Source organism: Pan paniscus, chromosome 16 (genome assembly GCF_029289425.2).
Source record: "Pan paniscus chromosome 16, NHGRI_mPanPan1-v2.0_pri, whole genome shotgun sequence".
Classification (NCBI taxonomy): Eukaryota; Metazoa; Chordata; class Mammalia; order Primates; family Hominidae; genus Pan; species Pan paniscus.
This window is the reverse complement of record NC_073265.2, coordinates 63,313,349-63,332,948: the sequence shown is the minus strand read 5'-3', so window position 1 is coordinate 63,332,948 and position 19,600 is coordinate 63,313,349. Positions and strand designations below refer to the sequence as shown.

At 52.9% G+C, this 19,600-nt stretch overlaps 2 protein-coding genes across 2 annotated transcripts in view; one reads left to right on the top strand and one right to left on the bottom strand.

Moving 5' to 3' along the window:
- Positions 1 to 9,817, bottom strand: part of ISLR2 (immunoglobulin superfamily containing leucine rich repeat 2) — a 37,480-nt gene extending 27,663 nt beyond the window's left edge. The window contains exons 1-2 of the mRNA XM_055098258.2: positions 9,612 to 9,817; positions 6,167 to 6,235 (exon numbers count right to left, since the gene is read on the bottom strand). The gene's annotated coding sequence lies outside the window, so the exon portion shown is untranslated. The remainder of the gene's footprint in view (positions 1 to 6,166; positions 6,236 to 9,611) is intronic.
- Positions 9,818 to 9,919: 102 nt separating this feature from the next.
- Positions 9,920 to 13,012, top strand: LOC100989085 (COMM domain-containing protein 4). The gene is made up of 5 exons (XM_034938347.1): positions 9,920 to 10,015; positions 11,957 to 12,022; positions 12,248 to 12,287; positions 12,613 to 12,733; positions 12,874 to 13,012. Exons 1-5 carry the CDS (start codon positions 9,920 to 9,922, stop codon positions 13,010 to 13,012), a joined length of 462 nt encoding a protein of 153 aa, XP_034794238.1.
- The last annotated feature ends 6,588 nt before the right edge of the window (positions 13,013 to 19,600 follow it).

Sequence of the window (19,600 nt, the reverse complement as noted above, 5' to 3'; positions counted from 1 at the left end):
ACTTTTGCTTTAGGAGGCCAAGGCAGGTGAATTGCTCGAGCCAAGGAGTTCAAGACCAGCCTGAGCAACATGGTGAAACTCTGTCGCCACAAAAAATAAAAAAACATCCGGGCGTGGTGGCGTGCGTCTATGGTTTCAGCTACTTGGGAAGTGAGGCAGGAGGATTGCTTGAGCCTGGGAGGTTGAGGCTGCCGTGAGCTGTGATTGCACCATTATACTCCAGCCTGGGAGACAGAGCAAAACCCTGCGTTAAATAAATAAATGAATAAAAGGAAATTTGTGATTAGTGGTTCTCAAAGTGTGGTCCCTGGGCCAACAGCATCAGCATCCCCATCACCTGAGAACTTGTTAGAAATGCAGATTCTCAGGCGCCACCCCAGACCTCCTGAATCAGAACCTCTGAGGCGTGGGTTCAGTGATCTGTGGTTTAACAAGCCCTCCCAGTGAGAATTGGTCTCATTTACTACCAATAGAAGGTAATGGTAAAAATCAATTCATCTGCATATTGCCTAAAATCCTCTTGTAGGCCCCAGGTTGGCACAGCACACTTTTGGGCAGGAGCCCCACTCACAGAGGCCGTGACAAGAATGCTCCTGCCCCTGGGGTTGTGCAGTGACAGCTCACACAGCTCCACGTGGCGGTTCTGAGTTTGGGAAGCGCTGATGTAGTCCTACTACAGCCCTTCCTGCCCTTCACTGGACTGAGAAAACCCAGGCTCTGAGGAGGGAGAGACTTGCCCAAGGTCACCCAGCAACATAGTCAGTCTCCTTTCTCAGGGCCCTCACAATGCGTGGCCTGTTTAAAGCCTGCCTCTATTCACTGCTGAGTGAAAAATCCAGCTTCAAAACAGAATATGGGGAAGGATACTATCTTGTGCAACTTATGTTTATAGCTGCAGATACATGAGAAAAAAAGTCAGAAAATACTGTTGAAGCAGTTACTTAGGGAGAGAAGGTGTTTGCTGGTCTTTTGTGTTTTTAACTTTTCTATATTTCTTAATTTTTAACACAATAATGTTTAGTTACATAATCAAAAGGTATTAAATGTTAAAAATTGACATGAAGCCTGATCCAGCCATGGCCTATTGTTGGCAGAGTCAGGAAGCCTTCCAGATAGAGCAGCCCTGCACCTGCCCCAGGTCACACCCTGGGCCTGGGCACATGCTAGGTCCTCTGTCTGGACACTCTCACCCCATGGTGGCCTCCACGTCCGTACCCACCAGCACCTCCTGTGGGCGAGGCCCTCCATTGCATCCAGCCCTGGGCACCCCCTAGCCCAGAGGGCACCTCATAGTCTGAGAGTCCACCTGTCTGTCTCTAAAGAGAGGAAAGCTCCTTGGGACATGTGTTCCACTTGACTATCACCCCTGGCCTGGTACAGAAAGGTGGACAGTGGGTATTTGGTGAATAAATGAATGGATGATTGGAACGAATCCCCAAAATGGTGATTTCCAGAGGCCCTTCTCCAGCTGGCCCAGGTGGAACCAGTTCCACTTTTCACAGGAAAGCCAGGTGGGAGGAGTGGGGCAGGTGTGTGTGAGGGGCCAGATTCTTGAGGGCTGCATGGACATGGGGCTTTGGCGGGTCTGGGGGCAGCAGTGCTGCTGTGGAAGCCTCAGGGAGGGCTCATCCCTGGAATCCCCCAGGGTATCCTGGTGCCCCCAGCTGCTGTGCGGCGTGAGAATTCCTGGCTGGTGGGGACACACAGGGACTTGTTTGGATTGGCCACCTGGTCCAGTCCAAGGAGCTGTGCCTCCAGCCCCTTGGGGAAAAGCTCACTTTTGATGTGTGACAACAGCTGCAGGCAAGGGGAGGGAGAGGTGTGCTGGGCCTCAGCCTTAGAAGCCAGAAGCCAGTTCATGCCTCTGCCTTCGTCTAGGTGGGAAAGGGATGTGGCCTCGGCTAGCTCTAGGGTCCTGGGTTATGGTCAGAACCCTCCCTTATGGACTCAGTGACTTGGGCTGACCCTGCCCCTCCCTGAGCCTCATCAGTGAAACCTGGACTGGGCCAGGGCTGTCGACACCTCCCAGCTCCAACCTCTGGCTTTCTCCTAAGAGGGCAGGAGATCAGACAGAGGTGACCCGGGCTCTCCTGTTTACCTCAACCTCCTTGTGAAGCCTCCCTCTGTCTGCCTGTGAGGTGAGTGGGGCCGGAAGGAGGGGCATTCACCTGTGGGTCTCTGACTTCTCTGCCCAGGTGTACCTGGAGAGCCTGATCCATACCCAGTGCTCTGCTACACCCCATGGCCTGGCCACGACCTCCCTGCCTCCAGAGCAGCCCTGGCCCAGGGAAGAAGCTGGTCTCTGCATCGAATGATAGGTAGAAAATGAAAGTGGGGACGATAGCTCTGAAAAGGTCAAGGAGGAGGTGCCTTCCCAAGGACGTGGAGGGTTTTTCCAGAATGGAACTTGACTGGTGCGGGCAAACATCAGGAGGTGGGAAGGGTGGCTCCCTCTGTGGGAGCCGGGACGATTTGCCTGGGCCAAATGGTGGTAAGCTGTGGGTAGGGCAGGCAGAGCTGGAGTGCCCAGAGCCTGGGGTCCCTGTCCTTGCAGAGGACTGCAATGCAAAACAAGTGTCCCCTGCCCTCTGGCTGGGGGACATCCTCTATTTCCAAGCCCAGACACATATCATCTGCCACAAGCCCCTGAGGCTCTTCAGAGGACCAATGGACAGCCATACCCACACTGGGCCAGCCTGCTGGGCCCACCTGCACCCTGGTCACAGCCCATGACTGAGGGGACTCTCTGGGGACAATGGGGCAGTCTTATGCTGCCCTCTTACAGGTGGATCAGTCCCTGGGATCTGGTGTTGGGCTGGGGTGGGCTGAGACTGTTCTTTGCCGGGATGCCTGGTGGAAAGCAGGTGGAGCAACTTCTCCTTGGCTTTCCTGGACCCCAGGACACAGCTGAACACTGCACTTTACCCTGGATGCCTTTGGATTCTCAGGGGACCCTGGGAAGGAAGAGGGGCTGCCCCCGCAGGAGGCCAGGGCCCTGGGCCATGCTTGCTCCCCCCAGTCCCTCCAGCAGGCACCTCCTCTCCAAATTGACATCACCTGATTCCTGAAGGCCTGGGCTACTGACCAGAGCCCCAACACCCTCACCAAGGTCTGTTCTTATATCAGAGCAACTAGTACGAGTTCGGAGCTGAAGGGGGCGGAGAGAGAATGAAGGGCTCTGTAAGAATTCTCGGCTCTCTGCTGTGGTGGGCCCCATAGAAGTCCCCCCAGAAATCTGCAGCTGCTGTAAGTCACTGGGAGGAAGCTGCAGCAGACATGTGTTTCCCAGCCTAGTAGATGCAGAGGGGTGTCCGGGCCCCCAGGTGGGAGGCCCAAACGTGGCCTTGGATATGGCAGTGCAGGAATTCTAGCCAGCTCTGGGGCCCTGGACAAGTCATTTAACCTCTCAGAACCCCATTCATGGTCACCATGGGGCTCTTGTGTGGATGTAAAGAACCCCCCTGGCCACTTATATCCCATCAGTGGAAGCCTAGCATGGGTGGAGACCCCCAAGACTGAACTCAGTGGTGGGATCCAGCCTGCCCAGCTCTCCTACATAGAGCCCAGAGCCAACAGGATGGGCTTCCTGGAGAAGCAGGCACTCCTGTGGGCTGGAGAGCATGAGCAGGGGTCCCTTTGGGGAGGTGGAAGAGGCTGCGGTCATTGAAGGCCATAATGAGGCAGAGCTTGGGCAAAAAAGGCATGATGATCAGGGGATCTGAAACCCAACAGAGACTGGACTGAGGACACTGTGACCACCTCCAGGTGCCACTCAGGTGGTAGAAGCTGAGCTAGGGCTGGGCCCCCTGGTCCTGAGTAAGGCCTCACCAGTCTTGGAAGCTGTACCCAAGGTGGCTTCATGTAAGGGTGCATCTCAGCACTTTTCTTGAGACGGGGTCTTGCTCTGTCATCCAGGCTGCAATTCAGTGGCATGATCATAGCTCACTGCAGCCTCAAACTCCTGGGCTCAAGTGATCCTCCCACCTCAGCCTCACAAAGTATTGTAATTATAGGCCTGAGCTATGGAGCCCGGTTTTAAATCTTAATAAATATCTCCTCCTGGTCTGCTTCCCTGGCTGACACACATGCTGGAATCTTGCGCCTAGACAGACATGTTTCTGGACTTGGTTCCATTTGTTCTGACGGCCTCCTCTCTCTCAATGACCGCACATTACAGTATGTGGCTATTCTTACACATTTCTGTATAGACTTGAGGGTTAGTATATTAATGTCAAAAGTTCTACTGGTTTTCGAGGCTGGGTGGAATGTTTGGGTTAACTTAGGAGTGGGCATCTTGACAATATAGGCTTTTCCTCCAGGAATGGTGATTCTGGGATGCAGGCTTTGCACATTCTGGTTTATTGCTTGGCTCGCTGCCACAGAGGGATGGCACTGCTCCACATGCCATGCCCAAGAGATGTCCCACCTTATCTTTCTAAATCAAGCTGAATGTTCTCAGCTGACAGGATATCCTATCAGTGCTGCGGGGACTCACACCTTCCAAACTGAGATGAAGTGAGGTGGAGACTATGGAGCAGATCCGTGCTGACTGCATTCGCCCTTCCTGACCCACACTGCTGCTGGCCGGGGCTATGTCTGAGCCATCAGAGGGCATTGATTTGGGGACGGGGCGGGGGGCGGTCCTGGAGAGATGCCCCTCACCTCCCTCAGCTCCTCCTGTCCACCCAACACTTGGCCACCAAGGCCCCTGACTTCCAGGCCCCAGTCACCACTAACGGGGTGCTGCATGGGAACAAAGTGTAGGCCCAGAACCTGGAGCTCAGGTCACTCCTCCTTCCAGTCGAAGCCTCTGCCCCTCCCAGGTGATTCCACCCTCATTCCTCCATGGGCCAAATATCCTAAACAAAGGCCTGGACATGGGTCTTTATCCGAGTACCCAGAAAACACACACGGAAATGCTTTGCATGCCCCCTGTGGCCTGCCAGAGGTAAGAGCCTGCCCGTCAAAATGCACAGTCCTGGTTCTTGCAGGGAGGTGAGGAGCGGAGGAAGAAAAGATCCATCTCATTCTTTCAGCAGGATCCTAAACTTGGGAAAGCCAGATGCAGTACATTTCTTAATCCTGATACTTTTATAACTGGTTACAGCTGGGTCACATGCACAACTGTTTTCCAACATCTTTCAACGGGCCACATAACATCCTGTAACTTCTTTTTTTAATTTTTATTTTGTAAGGCCAGGGGCAGTGGCTCACGCCTGTAATCTCAACGCTTTCGGAGGCTGAGGCAGGAAGACTGATTGAGGCCAGGAGTTTGAGAACAGCCTGGGCAACATAGCAAGACCCCATATGCAACAGAGAAAAAAAATTTTTTTTTTTAGTACAGTGGCACGATCACAGCTCACCATAGCCTCCAACTCCTGGGCTCAAGCGATACTCCCACCTCAGCAGCTGGGACTATCAGAGCGCAGCACCACATCTGGCTGATGTTTTAATTTTTAGTAGAGATGCGGTCTCACTATGTTGCCCAGGCTGGTCTTGAACTCCTGGCCTCAAGAGATCCTCCCAATGTGACCTCACAATGCACTGGGGTTGCAGGCATGAGCCACCATGCAGCCCCTGCAAAATCTAACTGTTGTTCAGGTGCTTCTTTTGGACCTCCTAGCTAGACTGTCATTGGCAAATACTAGTTTATTATTTTCCCACATTTATGTTAATGGATTTCCCATGTTTTATTTGTCTAGACTAGGGTTTCTCCACAGCAACACTATTGATGTTTAGGGCTGGATAATTCTCTGTTCTGGAGCTGTTTGCACCTCGCAGGATGTTTAGCAGCACCCCCAGCCTCCGCCTGCTACATGCCAGTAGCACTCCTCAGTGTGACAGCCAAAATGATTTCAGATATTGTCAAATATCCCCAGGGAGTAAAAATCACCTCCAGTTGAGAACTGCTGACCTAAAACCCTCTGGAACAATGTTAGATCATGGTAATGATAGCACATACTGCTCCTGACCTTAATGGGAATACCTCTAGCATCAAAAAGTATAGTAGTACCTGTATACTACTGTCTGGGCTGTTATTAGTACACTGTATTAGTCCATTCTCACTCTTCTATGAAGAAATACCCAAGACTGGGTAATTTATAAATAAAAGAGGTTTAAGTTGACTCACAGTTCTGCATGGCTGGGGAGGCCTCAGGAAACTTACAATTATGGCAGAAGACACCTCTTCACAGGGCAGCAGGAGAGAGAAGGAGAGCCGAGCAAAGGGGAAAGCCTGTAATAAAATCATCAGATCTGGTGAGAACTCACTTACTATCATGAGAACAGCATGGGAGAAACCACCCCCATGATTCAATTATCTCCACCTGGTCCCACCCTTGACATGTGGGGATTATTGCAATTCAAGGAGAGATTTGGATGGGAACACAGAACCAAGCCATATCATATCCTTTATATTAGCATACTGTATCAAAGTATAATTTTCTTTCTTTTTTTTCTTTGGGACAGAGTCTCACTCTGGCTCTGGCTGGAGTGCAGTGGCACAATATCAGCTCATGGCAACCTTGGCTCACTGCAGCCTCAGCCTCCCGGGTTCAAGCAATTCTTGTGCCTCAGCCTCCCGAGTAGCTGGAACTACAGGTGTGTGCCACCAATGCCCAGCTAATTTTGATTTTGTTTTTAGTACACATGGGGTTCGACATGTTGGCTAGGCTGGTGTCAAACTCCTGGCCTCAAGTGATCCAGCCACTTCGGCCTCCAGAAGTCCTGGGATTATAGGCGTCAGCCACTGCACCCAGCCTGAAGTATAATTTTCACAATATGAAAAGCTTGACTTTCATACAAATAATGAAGGAATACGTATAAGATATTTTCTTTAATTTACAAGGGAGTCAGCAACACGGTGAAGCTAGTTCAAGGAGCGTTTTGAGAGACATTGTCTGTAGTGCTCCAGGAAGGGCATTCCGAAATGCATTCTGAGATAGAGACAAAACTTGTTAATATCCTAAAGGGAGGCCGGGCGTGGTGGCTCAGGCCTGTAATCCCAGCACTTTGGGAGGCTGAGGTGGGTGGATCACCTGACGTCAGGAGTTCAAGACCAGCCTGGCCAACATGGTGAAACCCTGTCTCTACTAAAAATACAAAAATCAGCCAGGCGCAATGGTGGGTGCTTGTAGTCCCAGCTACTCAGAAGGCTGAGGCAGGAGAATTGCTTGAACTGGGAGGTGAAGGCTGTAGTGAGCCAAGATCATGCCACTGCACTCCAGCCTGGACAACAGAGCAAGATTCTGACTCAAAAAAAAAAAAAAATCCTATTGGGAAATAAAACTGTCATCTTTGGGAGTTATCTTTTCTACTGTACTGAAATCTGTAAGTTAACATATATACATATTCTCACATATATTCATAACATATTCTCTAGTATATTTCCCTACATTAGTGGTTTTCAAAGCATGGTCTCAAATTGGAAGCACCAGCGTCACCTGAGAACACAGACATGCAATGCTTAGGCCCCACCTCAGTCCTATTGAGTTAGAAACTCTGGTGTGGGGCCCAGCAGCCCATTTCACAAGCCTTGCAAGTGATTAGGATGCACTCTAATGTTTGAGAAACACTGCTCTAAATAGTCAATCTTTAATAGTAAAACAAGTATCTATGAAACAATGCTCAGTATGACATTAAAAGGGTGCACCACCCACCTTTTAACTTTATTTCTGAATTTAAATATTTTGTCTGTCTAATGTTAAATTTGCTGTTTTGTTTTTCAAATACTCTTAAGACAAGACAGTTTTCATCTGTTCCTAATTTTCTTTTTAAATAAAAAATGGTTTCCCAAAACTATCCATTTTTCTCTTCTTTAACCTACTGACAGCATGAAATAAAAGTTGACCCATTCCTACATCTTTTTTTTTTTTTTTTTTCTCACCTTGTTGCTCAAGGTGACTGAAATGCAGTGGTGCAATCTCGGCTCACTGCAACCCCCACCTCCCGGGTTCAAGCGATTCTTGTGACTCAGTCTCCTGAGTAGCTGGGATTACAGGCACCCAGCACCATGCCCAGCTAATTTGTATTTATTTATTTATTTACAGTGGAGACGGGTTTTGCCATGTTGGCCACACTGGTCTCCAACTCCTGACCTCAGGTGATCTGCCTGCCTCGGCCTCCCAAAGTGCTAGGATTACAGGCATGAGCCACCGCACCCAGCTTTTTTTGTTTTGAGATGGTCTCATTCTGTTGCTCAGGCTGGATGGAGTACAGTGGCGCCATCATGGCTCACTGCAGCCTCCACCTCCCATGCTCAAGAGATCCTCCCATCTCAGCCTCTTAGGTAGATGGGATGACACGTGTGCACCAGCACAAGCAGCTAATTTTTTGTAGAGACTGGGGTCTCTCTATGTTGCCCAAGCTGGTCTAGAACTCCTGGGCTCAAGCGATCCACTGGCCTTGGCCTCCCAAAGTGCTATGATTACAGGTCTTATGTTCTTAAAATTTTTCTTTGACATGGTATAGGATAGTCTAGTAACTTAACACACTGTTGCTTTCAACAGGATAGTGCTTATGATTTGTAAAATAACTCTTCAGAAATGAGTTCAATTTTACCATGAATTGGGACACTTTCTATTTCTATTCTATAGAGCAGTTTACTTGTCATGAGGTCTGTCTTTTGAAAACTTGAAAGCCTGCAACAATAAAACCAGCTGCACCTGGTGCATGGGATAGGCATGGAATTGAGGAGAGAGCTCAAACTATGGTCAGCCTTCTGTATCCTCGGGTTCTGGGTCCTTGGATTTAACCAACTGTGCATCAAAAATATTTGGAAAAAGTAAAACAATAAAAAAAACAAAAATTTAAAAATACTTTATATCAGCTATTTACAAAGCATTTATGTTGTATTAGGTATTATAGCAATCTAGAGATGATTTAAAGTATACGGAAGGATGTGCATAGGTTATATGCAAATACTATGCCACATTATATCAGGAACTTGAGCATCTGTGAATTTTGGTATCTCTGGGGTCCTGGAACCAGTATCTTGAGGTTACTAAGGGACGACTGTATTCAATTTCTTTTTTGGTTATTAGTTTATTCTTTAATGTATTTTTGTTGTTGTTTTGTCTTTTTGTTTTTGCCTCTTCAAGTCAACGTCGGAAACTTAGTTGTTCTAGACTACCCATTAGCTCAAAGCTACCAGTAATCAGACTACCACTGCAACCTAAGCAACCGATATTTTTTTACCCATCAGACTGGCAAAAATTAAGATAAGATCTATTGATGTTGAAGCTGTAGGGAGTTTTCCTGAGCATGTTAATTATGACAGCTCTTTTTACTAGGCACCTAGACGATTCATCAAAATGAAATAAAATACCCATGCACTTGAAGAAGTTACCTGGTTATTTCCTTATCTGGGTGCTGGTTATGTGAGGTCTACAGTTGATGAAAACTTATTAAGCTTTATATTTCTAATAGGTACAATTTTCTGTATGTGTAATATATTTGAAAAGTTTTTAAAATGTTTTTTGCCACAGCCCGCAGCTGTGTATAATGCTATTCGCTTAACAGTGGAAAACATGGCAATGACCTGAATCTCCCTGGCTCCCGGGATTCTACCCCCTTAAGTTAACGAAAATAAAAGTAAAAGAAATAACTTCCACTGTCTTTCGTAATGCCTTAAATCCGTCCTCAGTTAAACCGGCGGTTGGCGCTGGTTTTCTCCAGGGCAGGATTCTGGGAGACGGAGGAGCAGACGCCAGCATTTCGCCCCCGGCACCTCCAGCGGGCTGCGGTCCGCTCCCGGCCTCACTCGAGCAGGTCCCGCCCCGCCAGAGGCCGTTAGTCCAAGTCACGTGATCGTCGACTCAGCTGACCTGGCGGGACCGGAAAAAGAAATCCCCGGGCCCTGGCTTCCTCGCGCGATGATGAGGCACCAGGGGTGAAGCGGGCATGGGCTGCTGGAGCGGGAATGAGGGGGCGCCAGTGGCTCCGGAAACGGGTTGAGGTTGTCTGCACTGGCCGCTCCGCAAACACAGTGTGTGCGGGCGTCAGGGCAGCAGGTCTGGTAGAGAAAAGTCCACCGCCATCCCTCTCCCGAGTGGGGCGGGTAAGACAGAGCAGGCCGGCCGGCTTAGAGTCCCCTGCTTCCCTGGCGGAAGGAAGGGCCCCTGACTCCTGGGGCAGGAACTAGGGCTTGTCTGGAGCTGGGAGTCCTTTCAGGTCTTCTCTAGCTCCAAAAGGACCTCCCAAGGACACCCCCTTCCCCAGCCCTGCTGTGGGACTTGGACAGGAAAGTGCTAGAATCAGGCTCACTCTTGCACACTGTTAGGAAGCCACTCCGCTCTTTTCAGATCCAGAAAGTAGTAGTTTTGGGGCTGATACTTATCCATCCATTCATCCAATCCATCCATCCATAGGTTCAAAGTGCCTAGTCTATACCATGAAGTGTACTAGGCACTGGGAGGACTTGAGCTGCCGCGGGAAGGGGAAATCAGAGGCTTGAATTGGCAGTCATAGTTAAGGCTCCAGGGGCAGAGACCTAACTGCGCCTTGTGTGTAGTGCTAAGGGGGCTTCCTGAGGATGCCTTCAACCTTAAAGGTGATGGCAGGAGTTGGCTGGCTGAAGTACAGTTTGTGTACCAGGGGTTGGGAGGCAACGGTGGGAGGCGTGTGTCTTCAGACAGGGAACAGCATGTGCAGAGACTTCAGGTGAGAGAGAGCATGGCTCCCCAGGAATGAATGCATTTCCCATAGCTGGGAGAGTATCATCTGGAGGTTAGGGAAAGATGAGTCTGGACAAGTAAAGGCCAAATCTTCCTGGCTCTTGGATCACCCCATCAAGATAACGAATATATCCACCGGCCCCCAAAATTTCCTTATGTTAGGGGCTTTTTAGGAAGTATGATCAAGAAGGGCCGGCCTGCCAGGGTGCAGTGGCTCACGCCTGTAATCCCAGCACTTTGAGAGGCCAAAGTGTGCAGATGACCTGAGGTCAGGAGTTCGAGATTAGCATGGCCAACACGGTGAAACCCTGTCTTTACCATAAATACAAAAAAGCTGGGTGTGGTGACGCATGCCTGTAGTCCCAGCTACTTGGGAGGCTGAGGCAGGAGAATTGCTTGAACCCGGGAGGTGGAGGTTGCAGTGAGCCGAGATTGTGCCATTGTACTCCAGCCTGGGCAACAGAGCGAGACTCCGTCTTTAAAAAAAAAAAAAGAAAAGAAGGGCTGGTCTGATGAGGTGTCACTTGAGCAGAGAGTGGAATGAAATAAAGGATAGCAAGCCACATAGAGAGTGCAGCGGAAGCAAGGCTGGTGTCCCTGAGCTGCAGCAGGGAAGCTGGAGTGGCTGGAGTTGTGTGGGTATGGGGAAGAAGGGAGAGAGTTCACTCGTCTCTGTGAGGCCCAGGACTTTGTTTTATCCCCTGCTGTACCCCCAGCACTTAGAGTGGGAGCTAGCACAGAGAAGGTGCTCAATTGATGTTTGCTGAGCAGATGAATGCCTGGAGTAGACCTCAGAGCAGGGTTTGGTGGCAGGATGGGTCAGGTAGAGTTTACTCAACAGCCTGGTGATAGGGGAGAACAAGTGGCCAGAGGGTATCCATCTATGTCGGGGACCAGGGGTCCCTGCTGGGCAGCAGTGTGGGAGACACAGGGATCCTGGCCACACCTCAGTCTTCTTTCCAGCCTGATTACCTGCCTCCCTCCCTTGCAGAGGTTTCGGTTCTGTGGTGATCTGGACTGTCCTGACCGGGTCCTGGCAGAGATCAGGACGCTGGCCAAGATGGTTAAGTGCACAGGGTCTACACTGGGTGGAGGAGGGGTTTTGGGCTGGGGATTGTGGCTGTAGAGGATGGTGAGGTTTCTCTGGGGCTAGGGCCTCAGTGCCCTCAGCCTGTGCTACCATGCTTTGTGACCTTGATCAGTGGCTGGCCTGCTCTGAGCCTGTCCCCAGGAAGGAGGGGTGAGGTTTGCCAGCCTGGCTGATGTAAGGACTTCCCTTCCAGTCCTCTGTGAAGTTGCGGCTGCTCTGCAGCCAGGTACTAAAGGAGCTGCTGGGACAGGGGATTGATGTGAGTACAAGATCCAGCACCCCATTGTCCCATGACCTTATGGCCCCCAGTGCCCTGAAACTCTGCACTAGGCCCAGGGAGATGGGTGAACCAGCCTCTCAACCTCTCTGGGCACCTCCCTTCCTTCTTTCCAGCCTGTCTGTTCCTTATTGCAGGATCCAGGCTGGGGGTGAGGGGCTGGTGAGCAGGGACCTAGCACCCCCTGAAGGTCTCCTTTCCCCATAGTATAAGAAGATCCTGAAACTCACGGCTGATGCCAAGTTTGGTGAGCACCCCGCTGAGTTCACAGGCCCAGGCAACCCTGGGACCTCGGCCTGGTGCCTGGTACAGAGCCCGCCCCCACCCCCCCCACCCCGCCGCCAACACACACATCCCAGCAGTATCCTTAACCTGCCTTCCCTAGTGGAGGAGCATGAGGGAAAGAAAGACATTGACAGTCCCACCTTCCTGTCCTCTGCCAGCTCCTGGTGGAGCAGTAGCAGTGCCTGTGGCTCCAGGAGGCCTGGGGGCTTTGAGCTGAAGTTAATAGGGCAACAGGGAGGTGGCTGGGCCCACAGTGACACCCCCTGTCCCATGCATGGGTCCCTGAGAGTCAGGCGATGTGAAGGCCACAGTGGCAGTGCTGAGTTTCATCCTCTCCGATGCGGCCAAGCACAGTGTCGATGGCAAATCCTTGGCCAGTGAACTGCAGCAGCTGGGGCTGCCCCAAAGGTACGGGTTGTGGGTGGGCAGCTGGGCAGCCTGTGGGCCAAGGGCTGCTAGAGAAGGGGACAGGCCCTGTGACCCTAAGGTGTACCCTGCCCTGTCTGGGCCAGGTACCCAAGCCCAGCCCCCACCTGCTACCTCCAGAGCTACTCCATTCTACCCCCAGAGCACGCGGCCAGCCCGTGCCGCTGTTATGAGGAGAAGCAAAGCCCCTTGCAGAAGTACTTGCAGGTCTGCAGCCTACGCAGTAAGTATGAGGCCAGCCAGGGTCCAGGCTCATCCTAGAAGGTGCACGCAGCACACAAAGTGTGTGGAGAGTCCAGGGAGACAATTTAACCGCAGTCACATACCGAGCAGCCGCAGAGCCGGGATGTGGCCCTCGGTCTCCTGACTCCGCGCGCTCTGTGATGTGTACATACAGGATCAGACCTTGCCCTTTCCTCCTGGCTGACCCTTCCTTAGTCCCCCGTGCCCCATGTGTGAGCACCCAGCTCACTCTCATTCCTCCCTCTCCAAAGCGTGGTCCCTGGCAGCATGAGTGGCAGAAGGGACAGCAGAGACTGTGGACCCCTCAGCTGCACCTAAGACCTCTGTGTGGTCTAGCTGTGTGTCCTGGGGGAGGCTCTTGGCCACCATTTCCCCCTCTGTAAACGAGACCGATACCTGTAGCATGGAGGGCAGGAGGCTGGTGTGAGTGCCAAGCACTTGGAGCAGGGCCCTGAGTGAGCATGGACATGGGAGCAGGGGTGTTTCTCGACTTTGTGCACCTTGGGGATGGGAGTGGGGCTCCCTGCATGGGTTGACAAGGCATTGCTTTCCCCCACCCCACCTCTGTCCCAGCCCTGCAAGTCCAGTCCTTGGGGGTCTAGGAAGGAAGAAGCCGCTGGCTGTTTGGCGTCAGGCTGGTGCCTGGCCCTCTCTGGCTCTGAGTTCCTGGGAAAGTCAGCACCCAAGGCACGCCCTCAAGTTTAGCACCTTGACAAGAAGGGCGGGGACACTGGGATCAGGCCCAACTCTTTGGCCCCAAAGCCCGCGGCCCCAGCTGGAGGATGAGGAGACGCTGGGCTTGGATGGGGAAATCAGGGGTGTAAAGGGGCCTGCTCACCCCTCAGCTTGGCTCAAAGGCTCAAGGCATCAAAGGCTCAGCCTGCCACTCAGGAAGGAGCCCTGGCCAAGCCAGACACTCACCAGGACAAGGGCAACTGTGATGAGCAGGAGGCCCAGGATGAGGAGAGCCATGGCATAGCTGGAGATAAAGGCATCCAGCAGGCTGGAGGCTTTGGGGCTAGAACTGCCTAGAGCAGAGCAGGAAGGCTATGGCCAGGCGGGGCTCTGCCTCTCAGACTTCTGAGAAGACAGAATCTGGGCCCAGAAGTTGCTGCGGGACCAGAGAGCTGGGGCTAGGAGCACCTTAGAGGGCTCCATGAGGAGGGGAGGCAGGCTTCAGATCAGGGCATGTGGAGGCAGCGAGCCCAAGGGAGGAGGCAGAGGGACAGAGGGAGGCAGCCTGCAGAGGGAAGGAGGTACTGACCGAGGTCTAGGATGACCATGTCTACCAAGACGCCCTCTGCCTCCCACAGGGTGTGCAGGCCCTGGCGTGCACAGTCCCACATGACGGCCTGGGCTGGCGCCACCCTGAAGAAGGAGGCACCCACTCTGGCGGTCAGTGGGTCCGGCCTGCTGAGAGGATTATCACAGATTTCAGGGGGCTGTGCAGCCTTGGGGGACTAGGGGAGGTCATCTCTTCCGGCCTCCTGTCCTCAACCCCAGAACCCCGGTCTGAGCCCTGGGTCACCCAGGGCCACCCCGGACCCACTGGAATTCCTCCACCACCGCTTGGTCAAAGTTCTGCAGAGATCTGAGGACGAGGGTCAGCTGGGGGGTCAGAAGAGGATGAAGAGGGTCACAGCTCTACCAAACAAAGCTTCATTCCTTGTGGCCCCTGGCCCACCCCTCTGCTGCCAACCTCAGGCTGGCCCAGCCCTGCAGAGTAGGTGCCCAAAGGCATCGTAGCAGTTCCTGTCATGCTGGTCTCCCCCCGGGGCCCCCTCTGGAGCCTGGTACCACAGATCTCAGGGTAGGGGGTACAGCTCAGTCTCCCTTCCCTCTCATCCCCCTCACAGGGGCTTGGTCCACCAAGGCCCCTGACTGCTAGGGGACCCACACCGACAGCCTCCTTCTTTCTGACTGCTGGCCCTTCCCCAGCCTGGATACTTGAGCCCTGGGCAGAGGAGTAACAATCCCAGGACTGTCTTCATAAGCAGAGAGGCCACTTGGCACCAGGCTCTTACTCCTTGGGCTGAGCTCAGCAGCAGGTGTGTCACCAAGGTCCCCTGGGCAGAAGGGGCTCAGCCCTGAGGGCCCATCACTCGCCATGCCTGCACGTTCCTGCTAGGCATCCACCCTGGGGACCCAGCTTTCCCGCTTCCCCCAGCTGCTGGCAGGCCTGTCTTGATTCATCCAGGGTCCTTCAGGCCATACCAGGAAGCAGCCAGCAGCTGGGAGGAGCACTTGGGGTTTCTGCATCTTTTTTTATGGAGCTGACTTGGGTGGGAGGGGCTACAGACTCAAGGGAGACTGCAGGCCACCCCTTCCCCACTCCCTGGCTGGGTGGGCTTCCAGCTCAGGAGTCTGATTGGAAGGATGGGACCGTCCTGTCATAGAGGCAGGTCTGAGTAGTCCAGGCCCAGTTTTACCCTCCAGCAGGGCCCCTTTCATTCATTTGTCCAGCTGGCTTTGCCCAAAGCACAAGTAATGTCTATGTGGACTGTGTCCCCTGTCCCCAAGGGGAGTATGGCTCCAGTCCTGGCCTGGAACTCAGAGACCTTAGAATTAGAGGCCACATCTGGCAGGGTGGACCAGCATGGTCTGCCCACGGCCAGGGCAGGTACCATGTTGGCAGCCCCAGACCTGACACCACGGCTCCCATCTCCCCTCTCCACTTCCATCCTGCACATCACCTACACTACGTGCTGTCCCTGATGAATCCAAGCTGTCAGCTTCTGTCAGCTTGGCTGGGAAGTCACGCTGACCGTAAGGGGAATGGTGCAGCCTGAGTTGGGGGCTGAGTGGGAATGGGCCTGGTGTGGGGTGGGGGAGGTGGGGGTGAGGCGGGTGTCTGGCACCTCTCTGCTTATCTTCCTTTCTCCTTTGCCCACAAAGGAGGCATCTTTTCCATGTCCCTCTGCCACCCTGGGGACATAAAATACTGCCCCACTTCTGTCTTCCCTTGGACATGGCCCACCTATCTTCCTGTGGGACTCAGGGCTTTGTTTTGTCCTGTGGCCCACATGAGAAGCAATTATCCCTGCTCTGCTCAGCTGAGAGAGGACAAACTGAGGCAGAGCAGGGGAACAACTCTGTCATAGTCTGGCTGTTAATGGCAGAGTAAAGACCAGCCCTTCCCTGAGTGTCAGGTCCAGTAGACACTATATTAGTCCGCTTTGCATTGCTCTAGAGGAATACTTGAGACTGGCTTATTTATTTATTTTTGAGATGAAGTCTAGCTCTGTCGCCCAGGCTAGAGTACAGTGGCACAATCTCAGGGCACTGCAACCTCTGCCTCCTGGGTTCAGGCTACTCTCCTGCCTCAGCCTCCTGAGTAGCTGGAATTACAGCCATGCACCACCATGCCTGGCTAATTTTTTGTATCTTTAGTAGAGACAGGGTTTTGAAATGGAGTTTCGCTGTTGTGGCCCAGGCTAGAGTGCAATGTTGTGATCTCAACTCATTGCAACCTCTGCCTCCCAGTTCAAGCAATTTTCATGCCTCAGCCTCCCAAGTAGCTTGGATTACAGGCACGCACCACCATGCCCGCCTAATTTTGTATTTTTAGTAGACAGGGTTTCACCAGGTTGGCCAGGCTGGCCTTGAACTCCTGACCTCAAGTGATTCACCCGCCTCAGCCTCCCACAATATTGGGATTATAGGCATGAGCCACCACTCCTGGCATTGAGACTGGGTAATTTATAAAAGAGGTTTATTTGCCTCACAGTTCTGTAGGCTGTACAAGCATCTGCTAGGCTTCTGGTGAAGCCTCAGGAAGCTTTTACTTCTAGTGGGAGGCAAAGAGGGAGCAGATGTGTCGCATGGTGAGAGAATAAGCAAGAGAGAGAAGGCATCAAGCTCTCCTGTGAACTAATAGAAAACTCACTCATTGAATCACTTGAACCTGGGAAGTGGAGGTTGCAGTGAGCCAAGATCATGCCACTGCACTCCAGCCTGGGCTATGAGCGAGACTCTGCCTCAAAAAATAAAAAAATAAAAAATAAGAAAACTCACTCATTACCATGGGGAGGGCACTAAGCCATTCATGAGGGATCCCCCACCATGACCCAAACACCTCACACTATAGGCCCCATCTCCAGCATTGGGGATCACATTTCAACACGAGATGTGGATGGGACAAGTATCCAAACTATGTCAGAGGCCTCCCCCTCCCTCTCATCAGAATCTTCTGTCCTCAGTTCAGGTGCATGCTGGCCTCCATGCCTGGCTTCCTAGAAAGTCATCTTGGCGCCAAGGGGTTGGGCAGGGCCACTAGGCTGAGGGTTGGAGCCCTGTCTCTCCTAGTCCCAGCCTGGGTCTCCATCACTGGGTAACCCGTACTGCTCGCTGCATTCTCTCCACACCTGCTCCCTGCAGCCCAGGGGTCAGTCTGGGTGCAGGCCTGGGTAGAGGTCCAGGAGCAGATTCTGCCCCCCAGCTCATACCTCCTGTGCACCATGGCAGCCAAAATGCACCAGCATGGCCAGGAGCACTGGCTTGTCCCTGTAGTCTCAGTGTTTTGGGAGGCTGAGGTGGAAAGATCGCTTCAGACCAGCCTGGGCAACATAGTCAGACCCTGTCTCGAAAAAAATAAAATTAGGCATGGTGGCGTGCACCTGTAGTCCCAGCTACTCAGGAGGCTGAGGTGGGAAGATTGCATGAACCCAGGAGGTCAGGGCTGCAGTGAGGTGTGATTGTACCACCACAATCCAGCCTGGGCAACAGAGCAAGACCCTGTCTCTGAAACAAGAAACAAAGTGCACCGGTGTGTGGATTCCAGCTTCTCCTGGTGTGTGGACCTGACCTCACTCAGCCCCATCAGTGAGTAGGAGGCTTCCTGCTGTCTTCCAGAACGTTCTCATCACTACACCTGTGTTCCTCCTGCATTCTCTGGCAGGCTTTGTGAGGAGACCTGTCACCTGCCTCTCTGGCTGCCCTAAGGCCCAGCTCAAACCTTCCCTGCCCCTGAGAACCTTTTTCTGAAGAGTCTTTCCCCCACCCATAGGCCCCCTCATTTCAGAGCTTTTGGTGGGGTGAGTACAAGGATCAACTCTCTGCTACCAGCCTGGGTAGGGTCCCTAGGGTTGGGTCTCTGGATGGCATATGAGGGTCTAGACCAGGATCCAGATGCCTGTAACCTGAAGGGCAGGCCCTCAGCTGCCCCAACTTCATGGAGCCCCTCGTCCAGCCTGACCTTCTGGGATAGGCCCAGCCCCTGCATCCTTTGGTCTTGGTCCCTGCAGGGAACTCTGGTTACCCTGGCTTACCTACTTTGACTCCAAAAGTAATGCTGACATCCCCCGTGAGACACAGTGACACACTGAGACTAACGTAGGGTTACGTGGCTCAGAGTCACCATGGCCAGGCAGAGCTCAGGTCCTAGCACTGTTCAGCCCTGCCTCCCAGGTTCAAGTGATTCTCCTGCCTCAGCCTCCCAAGTAGGTGGAACTACAGGTGCATGCCACCACACCCGGCTAATTTTTTGTAGTTTTAGTAGAGATGGGGTTTCACTGTGTTAGCCAGGATGGTCTTGATCTCCTGACCTCGTGATCCGCCCACCTCAGGCTTTCAAAGTGTTGAGATTACAGGCCTGAGCCACTGCACCCAGCCTCCCTAACACCCTTCTAGCTCTGGTGCCCTGCAGGGTCTACCTTGGAGCACCTGGAGCCCAAGAAGCTGTCCCTCACCTTTGCAATCCCAGGGACTCACTCCCTGATCATGATGAAGGTGGACCCAAACCCGCTGAGGGGCCTGAAGGAGCAAAGGTCAGCCTCTGCCTCCCACGGCCTCTCTGATGGGGGGGATGTTATCCCAGCAGCATGAGCTGGGAGCAGAACTGGGAGGATGGGGGGTTTTCTCTGTGGGTAGCTCTGGGCTCCAAGGTGGAGCCCTCTTAACCTGGCCCCTCCCCTGTGACTCTCCTTAGCCCCAGGCAAAGAAAGCAGCTTGCCGGAGGTCACCTGTCAGATAGGGAAAGAGTGGGACCTGGGTTCTTTCTCACCCAGCTGCAGCTTCCCCTTCCCCCAGCCCCTTCCCCCAGGTGATAGAGAACCTGGCAGGCTGTGTCCCATAGAAGAGTTCACTTTCCTTCTGGTAAGGGATGGGAACCAGCTTGGGATGGGAGGGATGAGGGGTCTGGGGGCTCTCCCAGCCCTGCCTCACATTTGAAGGATGGCATCTGGGTGGCAGCATGGTTTAGGCTAGACAGGGCGGCCCCGAGGTTTATAGCCTGGCCTCGGGCAGGATGCTGCCATGCCACCTTCTCTTCTGCACGTCCTGACCTGGCATCCTACCTAAAGGTCCTCAGGTCTCCTGCCCCCTGGGCATTGCCCCCACTCCCTGCCCAGACACAGCTGTCCTTGTCCTGGACTAATCTTCAGAGATTCTTGTCCAGCCCACTGCTTTGCTGGACATCGCAGGCTGGGCCAGGCCCCCTGCCCAGCACTAACATCTCTTTGTGTGTCTCAGCCAGACTGAGCTGCAGCTTCAGGGTCAGGGTAGGCTCTGACTTAATTGACGTGACCCAGGACAAGGGGATTTATTGATGGTGTCACATATGCTTAAGCTCTTGGCCTCTATGATTTCTTTGGGGCATGATACCCCTCT

What these genes read in the sequence shown, in the direction of transcription:
- LOC100989085 (XM_034938347.1), top strand. Translation starts at nt 9,920, where the DNA reads ATGAGGGGGCGCCAGTGGCTCCGGAAACGGGTTGAGGTTGTCTGCACT. An exon ending in TGCTGGGACAGGGGATTGAT is followed by an intron (nt 12,023 to 12,247) that starts GTGAGTACAAGA and finishes CTTTCCCCATAG; the next exon opens with TATAAGAAGATCCTGAAACT. An exon ending in CAGCTGGGGCTGCCCCAAAG is followed by an intron (nt 12,734 to 12,873) that starts GTACGGGTTGTG and finishes CTACCTCCAGAG; the next exon opens with CTACTCCATTCTACCCCCAG.